This window comes from Drosophila persimilis, unplaced genomic scaffold, assembly GCF_003286085.1.
Source record: "Drosophila persimilis strain 14011-0111.01,24,50 unplaced genomic scaffold, DperRS2 tig00000191-arrow-pilon, whole genome shotgun sequence".
NCBI lineage: Eukaryota > Metazoa > Arthropoda > Insecta > Diptera > Drosophilidae > Drosophila > Drosophila persimilis.
Genome location: NW_020825298.1, coordinates 3107566 through 3128405, shown reverse-complemented (window position 1 = coordinate 3128405; position 20840 = coordinate 3107566). Strand labels below are relative to the sequence as shown.

At 46.6% G+C, this 20840-nt stretch overlaps 1 protein-coding gene across 1 annotated transcript; it reads right to left on the bottom strand.

The window, feature by feature from the left end:
- Positions 1–3995: 3995 nt before the first annotated feature.
- On the bottom strand, positions 3996–7090 carry LOC6595620. Its single transcript, XM_026988709.1, has 9 exons — positions 6779–7090; positions 6552–6715; positions 6307–6492; positions 6132–6247; positions 5981–6074; positions 5067–5243; positions 4723–5015; positions 4518–4663; positions 3996–4461 (listed from the first exon to the last, which is right to left on the bottom strand). The coding sequence occupies exons 1-9, from the start codon at positions 7056–7058 to the stop codon at positions 4160–4162; spliced, it is 1758 nt and encodes a 585-aa protein (XP_026844510.1). The 5' UTR covers positions 7059–7090; the 3' UTR covers positions 3996–4159.
- Positions 7091–20840: the final 13750 nt, after the last annotated feature.

Genomic DNA, 20840 nt, shown 5'->3' with positions numbered 1-20840 from the left:
ACTATGATCATGATATATAGAGAATTTATGGGAGTCAAGTCTATAGGCAGTCGAAATTAAAGACAAAGAATCGATTCATCAGAGTAGGAATATTATTTTAATTATGGAAAATTGTTTTTGTCTAATTTTGAGTTTTCTTTTCGTGGAAGATTGAATCGCCCGAGAATCGAAACGAGACCGTAGCCGCCGTAAGTGAACTTCACACATTTATTACCAACGAATTCCAATTCCTGGGAATGAAAGATAGACATCATAGATGGCGGCAGCACGGAAATAGTCTAAAGAAAAAGAAGATTCAGATGAAGATGAAGAATAATATTTGGAACTGTCGTTCCGAACCCAAGACCCGAAACGATTAACTCCTTTTAGAAATATTCTTTTGTATGTTAGGATTTTAAATATTTTCCCAAGTCCGTATGATACTAGCCAAGACCCCCAACCAGAGGCATCTTGGCAGAGGATCTACTCCTCCAATCAAATCTAAATGCACATATAGGGGTTTTTTTCCCCCTTTATCTAATCATAAAAAAATGTCAGAAATATAATTTCCCTGAGAAAAACATCAACATCTTGGCTCAAACCCTCCGCTCATACCCTTTCAGTGGAAAAATCATAAAAGTATCTCCTTCCTCCCTTTGCCGTTCAGCCAGCAATGAGTTTCCTTTGGGAGGAAGGAGACGGCTTCCTATTTCAATTTCGTATATCAGCAATTTTCCGAAATGAACTTTACACTTGGGCTGCGCTCCTTGGCGCTGGATATCTAAGGCATCTGTATCTGTATCTGTATCTGTGGCTGTATCCTTTTCTTTTTATTGTATTACCGCGAGTGTTATGCTAATTTCCGGAACCGGAATGCCGGAATCTTCCAAACCCTCCCACCACCGCCGTCTCCGGGCCGTGTCTCGTCGAGCCGTACGGGAAATGAAATTTAACTGAATTTGCATTGGAATTCGATTAAATCGTTTATGCAAACATTTCGTTTCATTTCATTTGCGGGTTTTTGTGCGCTTTCCCGCTTGAAAGACTGTTTTTTGGGGCCACTCTCCGCCCCACTCCCCGCCCACCCTACGCCCATGTGAATGTGGGGAAATCCTTGCTTGAGGAAAAGCCTCAAGTTGATTTTGGCGTTTATATCGTTTGCATAATTCTCATACATTTGTTTGTCCGGCTGTCCGTCCGTCCGTCTGTCTGTCCGTCCGTCTGTCTGCCTGTCCTTCGGTGGCTTGTTATTTATGAATTAATTCCATTTCGCCATGTAAATGTGCAGCAAGGTAATCGAGTGTGCCGCCGCCTAATAATTTGCATACAAAATATGAACACATTTTCGTGGCGGCTTAGCAAGAGATTGATGGGAGATGACAGGGGGATTGGGGCTCGGATTGGGGCCCAGAAAGGATGATGAAGGCTGGCATAAAGATTGCTTTTGATTGGTATGAGATTGGGGCAACTACAGAGCTACAGATTCTTTAATCAACGGTCATATTTCTCACTCGTTTCTCATTCGGTTTAAATCCTTTTCGAACACTTGGATTGTGTGTGTCTTGTCGAGGGTGTTGACGGTGGGCGTATTTGACAAACACACCCCCTGGGGCCCGCCCGAACGCAGCCGCGTCGAAAATTATAAATAGCGGTTATTATGAAGCCATAATTTATGCAAATGAAAGGGTGGGGTCCTTGGACTGCGACTGGGCCTGGGCTTCGACTTCCAGCCAGCTCTAATTGTTTGATTAATGGTTTTGGTTTAGCCACGGCACGTGTCTCGGGACAATATGAGTGGCTAGCCGCCACCCACAGCCGCCACCCTTAGAGTACACCCCCCCGCGCTCCCGCGCCCCCAACCCTCTCCTGGAAGGACTACTGATGTAAAGTGCAAATATTGTTTCAATGCGAAAAGTTACCTTTTAAGATGGCAGCGGCCACCCACAGCGCAAACTTGAGAGTATCTCGTATCTGGTGGATACGCGCACGTATCTGCAGCACTTGGCAGAATGCAAATATCACAGACACACAGTACATACTATATGTATGTGTACACGGTACGTATATCATGTTTTCTCAGGTTTTCCTCCTGGAGTGGAAAAACTGTGGACCTTTTTTGCCTTTGGGCCCTGCCTGCCAGCCTCTCAGTGGCGGCTTAATGGCATCATATTTTGTGATTATCAGCGGCTAAAAGATGGCCAAGAAAAGCCAAACACAAACAGCTTCTCGGACCGTCTTTCCATTCAGAGGAAATCGTCAATTTCTGCAAAGAATAAAAGAGGTTAGAAAATGCAAAAGAAGGAAAAGATGAAATAAAGTTTTGGGCACGACAAAAAGTAGAAAGAAAATGGAGACGAAAAAGCGTGCAACAAATTGAAAACCCAATTGAAAAGTTATTGAAATTGCACAATAATTTCTTGAATTGCATGCCCTATTGAATTTCCCTTAAAAGTTTCCCATCCGACTATCCCCCCCTCTTTGGCACTGTCTTCTGCGAGTGGTCTCTTCTCCAGTGTCTCTCCATCGAGCATTTTCAAGCACCATTTGATAACGGAAGGAGGGAGGAGGGTGGAGGGAGGGAAAACTTAGCCTGGCCCCCCAGGATATCCCCATTGCATAATGGAATTGTTTAATTATGGCTTGGCGAAACTTTATTCGGGTTTTCCATTCTCAATTTGCATTCAACTGACAATGAAGCATGAACCAATCTGTGAAACAATTGTGGGGCCACTCATTTTCTATGGGAATCTTTTAATAAATAGCAGGGGAGCAGAAGGAGATTTGATGGTGGGTTGAATGGAAGAGTATTCGGTCTAGAGAAGGGGGACTCACAGCCCTCGTACGTCGACCCCCGCGACTCACACGCTTCATGGATTTATTGGAAGAAACTATTTACAAGTAAAGGCAATAAGATCTTAGGAATTTAAGGAAGAAATCTTAAAACACTGAAAAACATGACTTGGGAATTATAGGGGTAAACGGAAAAGTAGTGGACGGCGGACCTGAAATTCCAATTGGGAAGGGCGCCGTCTTGGATTATGATTGGTTCTGAACTTGGATCTAGGAAAAGGTGCTGAACTTCACTGTAAAGAAAGGGGAAGGAACTGCGTTTACGGGGAAACAACTACTTGGGAATTATATTAAACAACTTTGACTACAAAGTAATGGGATCTACTAGAACTCTTGGGCTATATAGGGATTCATTTATTAAATTAATACATAAATTAACACAGATCGGTAGAGTGGTAAGAATCCAACAAAATCTCAATTGAGATTACGCAGTGAAAAGATTTGAAAACAAATCCAAGAGGACTTTGTTGGTCTTAATACTACGGGCTCCACACACAAGAAAAATACTCCAATATCGGCGGAACGAAGTACTGCCCAAAAGGTCAGGTTTTTGGATAAACAATCATTGTTTTTGTCAGCATATTCTCTTTTGTAGCTGTATACCATCTTTTCCAGACTTACTCCAATTTCGGTATCCCTCTCCAAAAAATAGGATTTGTCGCGGCAAGAGATTTGAGATAATATCATCATTGGAATCAAATCTCTTTCGGTCGAATCAATACTTCAGCTTCAGGATGGAAGAAATAGTCACTCAGTGGGTCTAAATCCGAAGAATTGAGCGGGTGGGGTAACCATTCAGTAGCCTCCTCCTTGGACATTGCAGCCCTGCTTTGAGGTCGATTGTACGGCACTCTTCATACGGAAAGCAAAGAGCCAGGTGATGGCCCATGGCTACCAAAATCTCTCTACGCTCGGGTTCCTATATCCTACACTCTATGCCCTAAACTTTGCGTCCAGGACGTTCGGCATGGGCCACAACGAAATTCTGTAGAGCACTTTGTAACCAATACCCCTAGTGATACCCCTAGAACCACAAAACCACGTGATAGATCATCTCGTACAATAAGTTTTAGGCACAATTCCCCATAAACTTTGCCGTCTTTACATCGTTCTAAAGATGTGCCATGTTTCTGGCTTTCTAGACTAGCTAAAGCCTTTGTAAATAATAGATTTAATGAGCCCCGAAGCAAAGCCCAAGTGCGGAATATATTTCTGTTCCAAGAAATGTGGAAGGAATATATGTATCTAGGAAATGTATTCGATTGATTGAAAGCGTATAGAGCGGCGCCAGGACATGAATATCATTCCACAGATTCGCGTTGGCATCGCCTTAGACGTTGTTTTCGCTGTGTTCACTCCGCACCGTGTCCATTGTGACCAGGCTGGAGGCACTGCTTGGATTCCGGCTCCCCAGGCTGCCGCGTTGCTTCTTCGAAGTCAGCTCTTCCTCGTTGCAGGCTATGCAGAGGGCCACAAAGCGGGAGAGCTCGGGAGAGCCCAGTTGGTCCATCAGTTGGGAGGCCGTCATGAGAGCGTCCTTGGTGCGTTCCACCTTGTAGAGGGACGCATTGGCCTTGACAATGAGGAGAGTGCAGAGGAAGCGCCAGATCAAGCTGTTGCAGTTTTTGGACTCTGAAAAACAATGGATATAACGATGCTACCCTCGAAAGTGCTCGAATTGGCCTTGCCTTTGATGCCCCTGGTGGCTGCAAACCAGCATTCATCGAAACGATTCGACTTCAGATGAGTATCGCCAATCTGATGGAACAGATAGCACTTCTCGATCGAGTATTTGGCAAACTTCATTCGTTTCTCCAGTCGGGCTATCAGCTGTCTGTGAATTGGGAGTCCCTTCAATAGGGGAGGGGGTGGCGGTGGGGGAGGGGGTCTTACCTGGACTTGGACATGGCCGGATCCGCGTCAACGGGAGCCTGATGGGTGGACCGGTCGCCGAACACGAAAGTTTCCACATCCCACGACTTGTCGGTGGGCAGGCGCAGGAGCTTCAGCAGAGCATCCTTTTCCTCGTGGGAGAACCCCTTGTAGGGGACTCTGCACTGATCGCCCAGGGTCAGGGCCAGGGTGTTGTACACTTCGTTCATGAACTCGAATTTCCAGGGCATCACCCGAAACGTTTTCAACACAACGAACTCGCCCATCACCTCCTCCACGTATTTTGAGAGTTTCTAAACAAAACACAGCAACAATAAGGGGATTCCTTAATAAAGCAAACTTACGGTTACGTTTCCTGCGGCACGAAGCTTTCGAATGGTCCTCAACACAGAGACCATCGTGCGACGGGTTTGGTACTGCACGCGGTAGAGGTAGTCCTCCCGGAATTTGTCCATCAGTTTCTTGTTCGTGAATTTGTTGTACCGCAGGTAGTACATGGGGGAACGGGCATGGAGCATTTTCTGGAATATACAGAATGGGATTTAGGGTATATTTAATGATGGGTCGATGATGGTTTAGGCTTTTGTGGTAGGGGGGAGGAACCACATTTAGATATAAAGGTCAGAATTCAGCTTCATGTGCTTTTTCGTGGATATATAGATGTGAAAAAGGCACAAGAAACACCTCAGATTGTAGCGGTGCTTTGCCTCTGCCTTTCAGCTTCGTGCGGATCGTAAAAGCGCACAAAAACGAGCGAGCGAGAGCGCGGCAGAGGCCGATTGCTAACCGACTGTAAACAGAGAGCGGCTCTCAGCTACGCTAACAGACTGTGAATCTGTTAACATGCTAACAGCGCGTGGTTGCCCTGTTACAGCTGTTAACCTTAAAATTTTGTTTTGCATGGAAAAGCAACAACGAAAGGTGTGCGGATGGGAGAGCGATAACGAGGTTGAACGACGAGTGAGGTGATCGGCTCAAGACGAGTTCGGATTGAAGATCGATTATGCGAAGTGCGTGAAGGTTGTGGCGACAAGCGAGAAGGAGAAAGAAGGAAAGAAAGAGCTTCGGGTCTGCCAGCAACAGCGGCGGCAGAGTCTCGGCTCTGCCCACAGTGGCGAAGCATATGTATATGTGTGTATATGAATGTGTATATGTTACAGTGTGGTACAGTGGGCACCCTACTGCTGCACCACTCTCTATAAACCACGGATTAAGGCTATTATAGAGCTGCCTAGCCCTCAATCGTTGCTCTACCTACCAAAAAGTTCTTTAACTCCTCGTATTTCTTTTTGTTGAGAGCACCCAGAAAATACTTGGAGTTGTGGCACTGATCCAGCAGCAAAGTGGGGTTCCTGAGGAGACATACAACCCATCAGCAGATAATCAGCAAACGTTTAACTGATAATTACTTTAGCAATTGTTTGAGGAACACCACATCCATCCAGGACTTGTCGATGTACATCTGATTGAACACATTAAAGGCCCGATTTCGCCGGGCGATTTCCAATGGGGGTATGAGTTCTTCCTTTTGGGATGTAAACGAAATTAATGGGTCTAAAAGAGGGGTACAAATGTGGCTCCTACTTCGATTTCCAGGATGCTCAAGACATCGCATTTGCCTTGTTCCTTCAGGATTTTCCACAGCGGCTTGTTCTGCAGTTCATTGAGGGCCTTGATTTCCATTTCCCTCACTTGGATGACCAGCTTTTCGTTCGAGGACAAGAACTGCGTGAGCTCTTCCCCGCAACAGTCTTTGATATTTTCGTTGACCTGAAACCAACAAGGAAGTAGCAATGAGATGATTTTGGAGCACTCCACCTGGATCGTACCACAGCGAGACGTCTGTGAAAGGCCTTGGCCTTGTTGCCTATAAACATACGCGTATTGTTGTGCAGTTCCGCCTTGGCAATCTCCAGTTTATTCAGTTCGTAGAGAGCATCACAGATCTCCATATTAATGGGCGCGTATTTGATCTTGAGACCCTTTAAAATGCCTGTAAATCAATGTGGAATATAAGATACCATCTCTCCGAGAGAGAAAGAAAGAGAGATCATACGTTTGGCTTCGGCACAATCCTTGAGAGCCCCCTCGGTCTGGGCGTTCTTCCGCTTGGTCTGGCTCAGATGGTAGAGCGTCACGTAGTCCTCGGGCACCATCGCCAGGGCCCTGTTGTAGTAGTAGGCCGACATGTTGTCCCTCCGCCGGTGCGAGTAGTACCAGCCCCAGTCCCTGTAGATCCCGTGCTCTATATCGGGGCTCCAGTCAATCTTCATCCATATCGGAACGGCGGCTCCAACCCCTGCCGCCGGTGTGAGATTCGGAACTATCGACGCCATTCTTGGTTTTTTTGTTTTTTGTTTTTATTTGTTTCACTTTATTTATTTATTTTTTGTAGTTATTTTTTGTAGTTATATGTTTTTTTGTTATTGTTTTGTTGTGTGTTCTGTTCGAGTGCCTACAACGTATTGAATAGTGTGCATTCTCAAAACAGAGTTCAAAACACATGACTTTTATTGAAAAGGTTCTTCCTAGACAGGCGACACTTTTTGTGGCAGGCCCTTGGAGCCACTTGTCTTTCAGATTTATGTCTATGTGGATTTCGAACTGGAATATACATTTTTGGGAGGACTCTAAATCCGTAAGTCGCCTTGAGGAGAGACCTTTTGTTGTTTCTACTTTCTGGGGCAGCCTTCTGTGGCTTCCTTTTCAAGGGTTACTTAAAGGGTTTCCACATCACCTTCTGTGATACCTTTGGTCTTAGAATTCTATCTATAAACAGGACGTATATATCCATCCCAATACACCAATAACCTGCCTTGCCTCGAGCCCTGCTGCAGGTGGTATTGACTTATCTCCTCGTCCTGGTCATTCTGGTCAGATTCATCGTCTTTCGAGCCCACAATTCGCTCCATAAAACAACCCATTTGAAAGCTGAATAGAGACTGGTTGAGACCTATAATATCTAAAGCATAAGGCATGCATAAACCCCCAAAACTATGGGCCAATATGCTATTCTTCTAAAGATCTACCCGATGGCTCATATGGCAGCTATAAGATAGAGTTTTCGTACAGTTTTTTTTGTGTTTCGCTGTGTATATTCTATTGTTTCCCGATTCAGTTAATTCTGATAATTCATTTTCCAATTTAGGGACAAAAAAAAGTGTTACCATCTCGTACGAGGCTTTAGATATACAGTGCCGTACTTAAGTGTTGGCACAGCCATAAGTTTCCATCCTTCGGCTGTTTCAAGAGCTTTTCCATCGCGATTTTTAGCAGAAAAATAATTTTATACGACAAAATAATCAATTCTCTTGAAGATTGGCTCGTTTTTATAAGCCTTAAGTTATTGCATTATTTTGTACAATTTTTTAAACCAAAAATGTTCTAAAATTTTTACCATTTCGTAGGCAAATTCATGGAATTCTGCCTTGAAGACTGCACTCGTGGGCAGCCTTGCATATTGCTGTTGAAAGAGTAATTTTTCCTGGCCAAATGCGGTCGTTGAGGCGACTTCTATTCTCCAGATCAATGATGAAACCGGCTCGAAAGGGTCTATGGGAAGGCCGGGAAGGAACCAACACAGGGTTCGTGTTGATGATCATTAAACACAGATCGTTTCCTTTTCAATTCCTCAACAAAACCGAAGAAAACCGCATAAGTGGGCATTATATTCGCCATTGATTGCTTTATCCTTTTGTTTTAGGCCTGAAAAAGCCCTTATTTTGACTGTTTTCGATGCCGAAGGTCATTTGATCTCCTAAAGAATGGAAATACCACATGTTCTACTTCCTAAAGTCCTTCTTTTTCCCGCCTCAATCCTTCCACGAGCCAGCTTTCCTTTCGCACCCACAGTAGGGAAACCAAAGGACATTCCCTTCACGCACATTTGGCTTATTGAATCCTGTTGCTGCTGCCAATAATCGTAAGTAATTGCTGGACAAAAGGACCCTCAAATGGCAGGACCATTCAAATTAAAAGCTAACCCGAACGACAATTATCGGAATGCAGCGCCACAAAAGGGGGTGGCAGTGGGGAGTGGGGGAGGGGAGGCCCAGGGATGCATAACGATAACAATTAAAGTGTACGACAACTGCAAATTGAAGATGTTTGCCAATATGGCGTCGCCCCCAGAAGGGGGAGGGGGGTTGGGGGGGAACGGGTTATCGTCCTCCTAAAAAGCATAAATAATGGAACAGCCGGGCGGGCCGGGGCCGGGGCCGGGCGGCCGTCGGCTGCCTAGGAAATGAGTGCCAAACGGCCGTTGCCAGCGTCCAAACAACGCCAATGCCAATGACGTCAATGCCAACGCCATCATTGTCAGGACAAAGACACACACACACTCCTAGGGAACCAGAAAAGAGCCTGTGACAATGTGGGGGGGGGGGGGTGGGCAAGGGGGGAGGGGGAGGGGGAGAGATACCTGCTGACAACGTCAACGGAGCCCGGAGCGGAGAATGCGACGGAGACTGGGACGGAGACGGAGACTGGGGCTTCTGTGGCTGCAGACAGGTGCAGGGATGTACACTGAAAGAAATACCCAGTACTTGAAGCCAAGAAGGAGTTGGAAAATGGAAAGAATTTCTCGCTCTGTGCATTAGCAGAATTATTGGAAGCTGTCCACCTGACCAGGACTCAAACAGAGGGATTGAGCGGCTGATAGAGCGAGGGGAGGGGGGGACAGATACATGGATACTCGCAGGAGGGGTGGGGTGGTAGAGGGGGCACATTTTAGAAGACAGGCAAATGGGTTTCGCCCCCATGACACGCTGAACTCTCAAAGGAAAATGAGAAAAATCCCCTCCCACATGGACGACACCGGAAACTGGGACAATCATCTGCCTCCCCCCCCTCCACCCCCTCCACCATCGAAAGGGGGGACGGCCAGGGCTGGTGGCATCAGAAAGCAATGGCTTAAGTGCCCTGGCATTGTGGGTCTGACAGGAGCAGAATGCGTTTATTGGGTATCAAGGGGGGCAGGGGGAGGGGGAGCAGTGTCGTGTCGACCATTGTTCTTGTGCCTCCCCAACTTTTTCGCCTGCTTTCATACTGCGTTCGACGGTGGTGGTGGTGCAAATGAAAAAGGTGCCCCCTGAAGGTGTGCGCAAGGGCAAGGGCAAGGGGGCATGGCAGAGACTCTCGGTTGCAACGAGTTGATTATGGGGAGAGCCCCTCGAGTGGACTCAAGTGGGCGGCCAGCCCCAGCACCTTTTGTTGTAATGAGTTTCGAGTGCGATTTTTGGGATGCCTTTCTTGATTTTTTGTTTCGGTTTTCGCCAGGATTTTGTAAGCGGCTTATGTCAGGGTCGGCAAGGGCTTCGAACAGGCTTCAACAGATAGCCCAGGCCTCTACTTTCTTGCTTTAAAAAGATGCCATTTCTTGGCTTTTTAAAGCCCCATTGGGGCAGCCTCTCTGGCCCTCTCTCCTCAGCCGGTTAAGTAGTACGAATCGGTTATTGCCTTTCAGTTGTCTAACCCATCAATTAGCGCAAGGCAAGGCAATGGCAGATGTTCCAGGCCCCTGCCAACGGACAGACCAAATTGATGATGCAAACAGCAAACAGAGAGAGAGAGAGAGTGAGAGAGAGCCAGGCAATGGAAAGACAATGACAATTGCATTGACATTTCGACAGAGAGATGGTTAGACGGAGACTACTCAAAGACCCCCCCGCAAGCCCCCCCCCACCTTCCGGGCCAGGATGCTGCATCCTGCCAGACCGAAACATGACCATTTACTGTGCTGAAGCATATCGATTGCTATTGCTTGATTTTGTCATTGGGATTTGTTGTCAGTTTGATTTTTGTGTGGAGAGGGGGCTACGAGGGGTGGAGGGGAGTGGGGCACGGGGCACGGGGCGGTGGTATCATGGACATGGGGATTGAGTGTATTTGTATTGGTTTTTCGGTTCTGTTTCTGTTTCCTTTTTTGCGGAGTTTATTTAGTTGTCATTCGGAAAATGTTTGCTTATTGTTAGTGCGTTTTTGGGGCGGTTGGGGGGGGGCCCCAACAGTTGCCCCTGCAACGCCATGGGGCATTTAATTTCATCACTACATCACTGCAATTTCTGTGCCGAAAATGTTTCTCTACATTTCATATTCAAATTTTCCAAAAAAGCGGGGAGGGAGGGGCTGCATTTTCTGTACTCTGTAATTGGCAAAATGGAAAATGGAAAATGGGAAATTGCTCGCCTTCTATCCCTCACTTTGGCTCATGGAATTCAATTCATTGATCAGTTCATTTGATTCTTGATTTGCCAATTTGTTGTCGGGCCTCTAAAATGTTGCCCCAAAATTTATTTTAATTGTGTGTATTTTGTATTTCGTATTTCGACTGTTTTTCTCTCTGTTTTTTGGGTTTTATTTTCCATTTAATGCTAATTGCATTGGACAAATTGGGGCTACAAATTGATTTGCAGATACGTATGTAATAAACACAGATACCATAGATGCCATAGACAGTGGAACTTCCATAAGTCTGAGTATTTCGAGCTAAAATTGCCTTTAGGAAACATTTTACGGCCAACTCTGGGAGTGAAAGTCTTCAGAAGGCAAAGTCCTTCTTAGTCGAACGTTTTCTTTGGCTAAATTTGGTTCGTCTTATGGAAGTTCAACTGTATTTGATTTTTAATGGGTACAATTTGGTTTCTACTTAGTTTTTTTTCTGCATTCAGGGACTTGGTGTCCTCTATATAATTCTATATATTTCTATATATTTTATTTGGTGGAAAAGACTCTTTAATTTGAATCATTTACTTTATATTTTCATTGATTACATGTGGATGACATTGACAACTGAGTGTAGATCTATATTTATATATTAGCTGACCCGGGAAACCATTTGCCGCAGTATTTTGCACTCCTGCTGCTGCTCCGAACAATGGAAGTATGAACTAAATGTGTGAATAGACTTCAGGAAGAGGCTACAATCTGAATCCGTGCCGATAAGCAAGCAATTCCTTGCCAAAAGCAACAATCAGCGCTTTCGAATGAGCGGAAAATGCAATATTTTGCTGCTAATCGACTGCAAGACAAAGAAACGAAAGCGGAGGTGAATCCCAGATGTATTTGAGGGCCTTTTCTGCCATATTTCCCTGTGAGTGTCTCCCTTCCCTCACTTCCAAGTGTCTTTGCTGATTTCTTTCATATCGTGTCTCTGGCTAATGAGATTCACGCAATCGCGACGGGCTCGCACGCACGCAGAGCACTCATCAAGTGCCTTCAAACAGAGTTCGAAATCCTTTTAATCCGCAAGACAAAATTTTCCTAGAAATATTTCATTATTCCCCTGGTATTCCCTTGTTATATCTTGTATTTTTTTCTGGTATTTTGTGTGTGCCAGGAGTCTAGTATTATTTCATTACGAGTACATCTAGCATTGTGGGTATCCATTACTTTTTCCCGTTTCACCAGTTTTCAGTGTCAATTGCATCCATTGTGTACCTCCGCAGGCATTGTTCTATCCATTCTCCACCTTTCTCACTCCTTGCCTCAACGCCAATTGGGTTTCCCTCTCGAAGGACACGGCAGGACGAATCGACTTGAGCACGTTCCATTGTTGAACTTCTTGGGGGGGTCGGGGCCAAACGAGAGCGCACTCATTGGGGCCGGTTGTCGGCTTATCATTAGACCAAACACACAGATGGTTCTGCATCTTTAATTGGACTTAAATTGGATTCTTTCGCTTTTATGAATAATTGAAGGAGCGCTCTGTAGCGGGCCCCAATCCTTGGAGCCACGCTCTGGCGCCACTTGCCTATCAATTTCAATTATATAATAATCATTTCCGTCTGGCAACAGAGTTTCAAACACTTTCCCCAGCGCCTTGCGGGGGGCGGGGATGGGGCGGGGTGCGCGTGTCTGTCAATCATAAAACGCCTTTCCATCAACTCGGAGGCAAGGAGCTAGAGGTGGGCGCCGAAAAGAGCTACCGATGAGGTCTCCTTGGCCGAACAGCTCTTCAGAAGCTGCACAGATGTCCAAAGGGAAGGCCTCTCCTCTCCCCTCCTCGTGTCACGCTGCCATCTCTGCCGCTTCGACCTTTGGCTGGCTGGCATTTGCAGCAAGTTCATGCCAATTAAAGCTAATCGAATTATTTATAATGCCTAACCTAATTTCTCCAGCTAGACGAACGTCACTGCCCTCCCTCCTGCCCCTCCGGCCACTCCTCCTCATCGATATCCACTCCTTTATGTAACTCAATAAAAATCGCGCTCAATATGCCAGGAAGCCAGAGAGGAGGAGGAGTCCGTCCAACACTTTCGCTTCTTGATGCCGCCTTTTGCCAACTTTTGCAATAACCACTTAAAATTCACTCAGCTGTGAATTATGCTCACGATGCGAGAGTGTTGTTCCTGTTCGGTTCCAAGGAGAGCCCGCCAAAGGAGGCCCCAGAGGAGGCAGTGTCGTGGGTTCCAAAAGGGTTTGCCAGGGCTTTTCGGATCTAAATATATCCCAAATACAGAGTACGCGTCTCACTGGGAGAGATCTGAGATCTGTGGACCCCTTTTAACCCTTTTGCGGCCTACGCCTCTGCCCTCGAGAGAGGGTCCTTGTGATACCAGACAGCGGCAGTGGCAGCAGCCCCGAATGCGGAGGGACGCGCGTGACGTTGATGGTGGGTGCGGCCTGGCCTCGTTATTGGGCGTCAATTTTAATTTGCCCTCGATGCGGCGCGATTCGAGTGTGCGACTTCTGGCTCGGCCAGGGATGTCGAGGTATTTAAGAGATTTGAGTCTTTAAAACTGGTACAGGCCTATAAATAATGTGGAGCACACGGCACTCGTAAAATCACAGCCATACTCAGGCCTCTTTAAGGCTTTCGATCATCGGGAATCCAGCTTTCAATCAGACCCCAAAACCTGCGAATTATGGCATTGCTTGCTCATTCTCTCTACTGGCATTTCAATCAGCGAGTGAGCGAGAAAGAAAAAACGAAATTTTCGGCTTTGAAGCTGTAAAAATGATGATAGCGGCTTCGTTGAGGCCTTTTTGGGCGAGGGATTCGATGGAATGAGAAATCTGAGACGCTGATTCTCATTGATGGAATGAAGGGAATGCCGAATCCCTAAGAATCGATTCGGTGGCCTGTTCTTGGAGTGGGGATGTAGCTCTATGAATGGGGACGTTCATATGAATTCAATATCGCGACAATGAATAATATAGAAGATGTCTTAGAGCTCCAACTGGCACACCGGAGAGAGCACAAATTCAGTCGAATTCATGTGTCTTTTCATTCCAATTCCATCCCTCAAGCCCTGCCGCCATTAGATCTAGCCTATGACCCTCTTTAGCCCCCACGAAGAGGGGCTCTGTAGGAGCTTTGTCTGAAAGTGAAGACTGTATAAAGTAGACTAGTAAATGCTTCACTCTTAGAGGGCTTTCTTCCGCCCCGATCCTTCCGTATGGCCCTAAAGCCCTCCTCATATCCCCCTCCTCTGGATTCCAGTTCTGTCTAAGCTTCTGGGGGGAGGGAGGGAGGCAACCCCGCCCTTTCAACTCTCTGAACTTGTTAAAAACTTGCAAAAAATGAGAAATCTTATTAGCCAAACATTTATTTCCGCCCCAAAGCGCAGGCAACTTCATTTGTCAACTCGACTCTCGACTGTAATTTATCTGTCTCTCTCTCGCTCTCCCTCTCTCCCTCTCCCTCCCTCTGCGACAGACAGACAGGCAGCTCTTTTGCTGCAAAAACTCATTCATTATTGTAATTTATTTGCAGCCATGAAAAATGCCAAATATTTATTTAATTTTCGAGTATTCTTCAATTTATTTGTTTGCACAAAACGAAGACCCCTCCCTTTTGAGTGACATTTGGCAAGGCGTATCGTATCGATTGCGATTAGTGGGGAAATTTTCAATTTTGTACCCCCCCCTCCCTCCCTTGGGGGGGGGGGACAGAAGAAAGAGCGGCGTCGACGGCGGCGGGAAATCAGTGGAAAACAAACTTTTGGTTTGCGCTTTCGCCGATGTTGACACCCGAAGGGGGCACTCCCCCTGCACCCCCCAGTGCCCGCGCCACCCCAAATAATTTGCCTTCTTGGTGTAACCGCTGTGAAAATATTGTGCGGCATTATCGACAGGCCACAGTGGGGCAAAGCAGCGAAAAAGGGGCCAAAGTGGGGAATACTTTCCTCCCAAATTCCCTTCAGAATCAGGTCTAATCTTTGCCCCATCTCTGCCCAAGGCATGCCCCTCCCTCAACTCCCATTTCTAGTCCCATTTTCCTCTCATTTTCCAGGACTCTGCGCCCACTGTGGTCGTAACAATGGCAACAGAACAGAATCCTGCTCCGTCTCAGACGATTTGCCCCTGGGGGTGGGGGGAGGGGGCGGGAGGAGGCCCTGGCGAGGACATCTCATCCACATCCTGGTCCGCGCTTCTCCTCTATTTGAAATCCATTTTGTTTGCCTTATGGATTTGCGGGGCTTAAAGTGGCTTCGCTGCTTCGTTTGCTTCATTTTGCTTCATTCTGCTATTGTTGAAATTTTCAAGCGCCCTCCCCCCTCATAGCCCCCCCTCTCCTCTCCAGACGAGGCCCCATCCCGCCCCGCGTCAAGTGTGTCGTCTGGCCGTCGTTTTTGTTTTATTTTGCCCATGTTGACTATTGGCCCAGAGCTGGGGCCCAGCGGCGAGAACTGTTTGCCATCGAAGCCTCACGCCGCGGCGGAAATTGCGGCATTGGCGGCTCCAAGACTTTAATTGGGGGGCCGCCATCGAAAAATGAAAGGCGCTAATTGGGGAGGGGGGCGGTCGGATTAGCCCCGAGGCCAAAAGGGAGCAAATGGAGAACAAATTAGCGGGAGGGCAACAGGTTCAAGGCTTTTTTCAAAGGGATTTAGTTTAACCATTCTCTGGAATTCTATGGAATTTGGTATTTTGTAAGCCAAAACCAACGTATGGGTACTTTAAGATGGCTTATAGATGGTAAAGTGGATGGTTTATAGTACATAAAGATAGATATATATGGCCAGGAGGCTATGGATCCATGTCCTCCTTGTGGTTGATCTCCAAGGGACTTTTGCTATGGCTTTAAGGAGTCCATCTGTAGGGCCCTTTGCCAGGGCATTGCCAGAAGAAGGAAGCCCTTAGACGGTTGCTTAAAGATCTCTTCCCTTTCCTTCATTATTCAAGATAGAAAAAAGTAAGTCTAGCCAGTAAGGGGGATTAGGGGGATTGATTCCATTGGTGATTATTAGTAAATAAATGGAGATAAATAGAGGTGTAGATTATCCCAAAAATCACTGAGTATGCGCTAATGGAAGGAGACCTTCGAGGAGCTCTGGAATAATACTCTACATAAGTTAGAAAGCAGCTCCACGGCTGGTCGCTAGATAACGCTTGGGGTCTTCCCTTCCCTCCAGTAATCCCATCCAGACGCTCTTAAAAAATTAGAGACAGGCCGAGCCCAAGTGTTGTAGCCTTCATCGTCTCTGCAGCTACTGCATCATATGGGGCATCCAGCCTATTGGGGGGGAGTCCTTGTCCTTGGAGTGAACGTACGACTGCGCTGCACCTTTTTCTGCCTAGTTTTCAGAGCTCAAAAGAGCGCTTCCTATCTATGGTCTGCCATCTTGGCGGCGGAATGCCACATCATTGCACTAATGGCCACATATCGTCTATTGGTCGCTTGTATAGCTCTTTAATGATACAAATATCCTCCTTATCTTGGAGAAGGGGCATTCTGGCCACCTCCCGTTTGGAAGAGCTGATCTGGGCGCCTGAAGGAGTGCCTTCTGTCTAGCTGTTTGGAGCAGGTGCCTACACTCCAATAAGAAACTATAACAATGCCAAAGGTGACCTGTTTTCTTTATTCCTCGCTGGGTCACCTCTCACATGAATCTCTAGATCAATCTCCAAGAGAAAATGTGTCGAAAAGTCGCAGCTGGTGGCTGCCTGCAACCCAGGGAGACCCTCAAGCCACACGTCCTATTTGTGCCCTAAACATTATAATTACTTTACCGAATAAACACATTGTTGTGGCTAAAACCATTCCATTGCTCCCCTCCAACCAAATGTTTCTGCCGCAAATTCGGGAATAATTTTTTTGCAATTAAACTTTCGCCTGGAATTTCTGTTTCTTATTTGATTTATCTGCGCTGCTCATTTCCTCTCCAGCCATTGATTAGGGCTTCATCTAGCCTCAGTCTTCGGTTCGGGGTTCAGGGTTCAGGGTTCAGGGTTCAGGCGTGCGTGCCTGTATCTTTGTATCTGTATCTTGGCCGTTCTCGTTGTAAATTCGTTCTGGCAGCTTTAATGTTTGCCAAAGCGGAAATGGAAAACTTTTGCACGTAGACAGAATCCCAAGCCCGAACCCGACGCTGGCGTTGGCCCGGCCCTCGTAAGTGGCCAAGAATGCACGTTTTCTGTTGCTTTTGTTGGATTTTTGTTGCTTTGCGATCGAGCATGAAAAGTTTTTGGTTTCATTTTGGCTGTTCACGTATTTGCACTGCCCCCTGCCCCCCGCCCCCACCCCCGCACAGAATCTCACACATCTACGTAACGCCAACACTTGCCTCGGTGGAAGCCTTGCTGTAAGGACATAAGCGAAGACTCCTGCCACAGCCACAGCCAAAGCTTCAGCCACAGCTGCTCTAAGCTGAAATTTGCACGCACGTCTGCTCATTAAATACGCATAGAAACAAAACTGAAATGAATAGATGTTGGTCAACAGGGGCGTAGGCGAGGTTTGGAGATGGTAGAGGGATCCCTAGTCTTTTGAGGGAAGCATATGGCAGGGGGCTTTCAAGGGAGGGGGGTCTATGGGTGGAATGATCTCCATCCAAAGATTTTGTCTTGGACTCGTAAAAGTGCCTTCAATTTCGCTGAGCCTCGGCTGGCTTTCTGTTTATTCCAATTTCTTCCTCTCGCCCTAGTCTTTTCGATAGATCATAACTATGACCACATCCTTCCATAGATTATAGATGAGCGAGTCGATTCTTAGGGATTCGGCATTCCCTTCGTTCCGTCCCTTGGCTTCTCAGATTCCTCATTCCATCGAATCCCTCGCCCAAAAAGGCCTCAACGAAGCCGCTATCGCCATTTTTACAGCTTCAGAGCCAAAAATTTCGGTTTTCCTGTCTCGCTCACTCGCTGATTGAAATGCCAGCAGAGAGAATGAGCAAGCAATGCCATAATTGCAGGTTTTGGGGTCTGATTGAAGGCAGAATTCCTGATGATGGAAAGCCTTAAAGAACCCTGAGTATAGATGCGTTTTGATGGATTCCGTGGCCTCAAGCAGGGCTCTAGTCCCTACTTTTTATCTACAATCAAAGAACCTACTGCTGAAAGATATATCATCCTTTTAGAGCATTGAACTCCTCACAAATCCCCTGCTAATTGCCGCCTTTAAACTCCTCCCCTTGGCAGCCCCCCCTGCCGCAGGACTCTACGCCTCTGAGGGCCCGCCCACATGGAGGCCAGGCACACACTTGGAAATGTTGTGCTAGATAATGAATCTTCCGACTTGCCATCTCTTTACCCCCCCTCCCCCTCTCCCGCTCTCTGTCCCTGCTCCCGCTCTATCCTTGAGGTTGTCTATCTTTGTATCTGTGTATCTGTTGAGTTGTCTGTCTGTTTTATTTGCTTTTATTGTCTTCAACTTTATTCATATCCTGTTAAAATGTATAACTTTGGGTTTTCGGGTTATAAATTAAATACAAGAGAGGATGCCCAGGGACCAGAGAGAGAGGGGAGAGTGGAGAGGGGGTGTGCGGTGTGGTCGTAGTCCTTTAGGGCGGTTAGGCGCTCTTCAAAGTAGACGATTGTGTTGATAAACTGCGATATGCTGCATAATTAATGAGCTTGTCATACAATGCCAATATTTTACATTAAACACGCAGGACATGCAGGACGCACAGGACACAGGACGTGTGTGTGTGTGCAATGCATTTAATGAGTAAATTACATAATGCACTTGAAACTCCGCTCCAAGCCATGCAATTAACTCGAGATAATTGCTTTGATTCCCAGAAACGAAATTCTGACAGAAGGAGGCACAAATGGGACTCGTTTTTCGGGCAGAAAGAAGGAGGGATTTCTTGGGATATATCCTGGACCTTCCATGGAGATGTTTTGGGGTCTCTTGCCCTCTCCACTGAAACTCTTCAAGTCTTCAATAAATAATTGAGCTGCCTGGAAAATTCATTGCAAAAACTTGAGTAAAATCCCGCAAAAAGCCTTGACTTTTGATTACTTTTCATTAGCTGTCCAACGGGGGGGTGAGGGGAAATCCCATTGAAGAGGGAAAACATTGGAGACTTGGAGGAAGATGGGAATGCTCTGCCGCAGGGATAGTGGAAGGATATCGAAGACCATGAAGAAGACTTAGGCTTTCTTCTGTGCCTAACAGTTGGCTGTATCTTTGCTCTATTTTAAGTATCTTAAACCTCTAAAGATACACGATATTTGTGTATTTTCGTGACTCAAATCTGGGGTCGTCTTTTATCTGAAATGGGAATCATTCCAGGGGAAGTTTGGGAGCTCCCAAAAGTCCTACGAAACTAATTTACGGTAATTACCCGCCTTTAAGGGTATAAATAATGGTAACGCCAATGGGAAACCACTTGAACAAGTCAAGACCATTCAAGTGGAAGACACCGGCAAATCAATACACACACACACACACAGAGAGACACACACACACAGGACACTCAAAGGACATTCAAAGAGCGCAAGAAGAAAACGATAAAAATCAAGTTCATTTAGCAAACCAAAAGAGGAGACACCAGGCACTTGAAGGGGGGGAAAGCAGGGAGGGGGAGAGGGAGAAACAGGTGGAGACAGAGACAGACAGACAGAGAGAGACAGGTAGCCCCCAGACGGTCGCAGATACAGATACTCGCAGATAGACAGAGAGACGCAGAGAGCCCTAAAAGAGGGGTATCACGGGGTTGAGGGAAGCCTTGGAATATGGGAAAAACTTTGAGGAATTTTTAGGAATTTTATTTAGAATATTTCACAGTATTTTATGGAGTATAAAGATACAATAGGGAGGGCCCTGCCAATCAGCTGTCAAGAAGTGATCCCAAGGTCTAGGGTCCAAGGTCAAGGCTTTGGGGTGTAGAAAACCCCAAAGATTTGGGGGCCGCCTGCCAGGGTATCCTCCGCTTCGAGGCCTGCATTTCCTGCGCTTAAAGTTAATAGAAAAAAGTTGCTGTTGGCCAAGATTCAATCATGCGATATAAATAAGCAAACACACACACAGACAGAGACATAGACTTACAGTGAGAGCGAAAAGTTGGCGGCCAGGTAAATAAAACAATGGCCAAAGTCAGGCAGCCCCCCCACCCTCACCGCCTCACCCTTTGGCCACAACTAGAAGAAACGATAAGAAGTCGGAAAAAGTTTCGTTTTCTCTCTCATGTCGAGGAATTACACAATGCGGGACACTGTTGGGTCAGTTTTGGTCAAGTTTTGGGGCTTTCTTTCGGTTGGTCGCTTGACTGGCTCCACTGTCCAGGGCGGGGGCGGGGGACTCCTCTCCTGTCTTTGTGGACTCTATTTCTGTGGCTTTCTCGTTGATATTTGCTGGTGTTGATTGAAGTTTGCATTTGCTGAGGGAGTTCTTTAAGGGGGCCTTAAAAAATAACCAACAGAGCTCCAAAGTGCCTTCTTCTGGAGGAATATTTCCCACAAGTCCAGCGAAAATCACTGCGGCTCTGCCCCCAAGCCATTGGCTTCCATTCAACCATGTGCCCGCATATTGAAATCTCATTTAATTCAATTACGAAGCGCCACGACTTGAAGCAGGCAGTGGAGGTCCTGCGGGGGAGAGAGAGGGTCACTTTTGCTCCAGGATTCACTTACGATTATTGCCTACTTTTGAGAAGGGTGGACCGTGTACGACACGGCTTAAGCGCCGCATGCCCACCCCCCACCCCCCACCCCCTGGGCTTCCCCTTTTGTATATACTTTACATGCTCGAATTGTCATTGAAGCGTTTAGACATTTTATTAGATTGCTCTAAAGACCAATGCCGGGGTCTTGTACGGGATTTATGCGCATATGCCAAAAGGGGGGGAGGGGGTGGGCTCTGGGGGTCTCGACCAAGGGCTGGCTGTGGCTCCTGTTTTGTTTGCCACTTTTCCTTGCCTTTTGCTTGTCTTGGCATTTTCCAGCCCCGC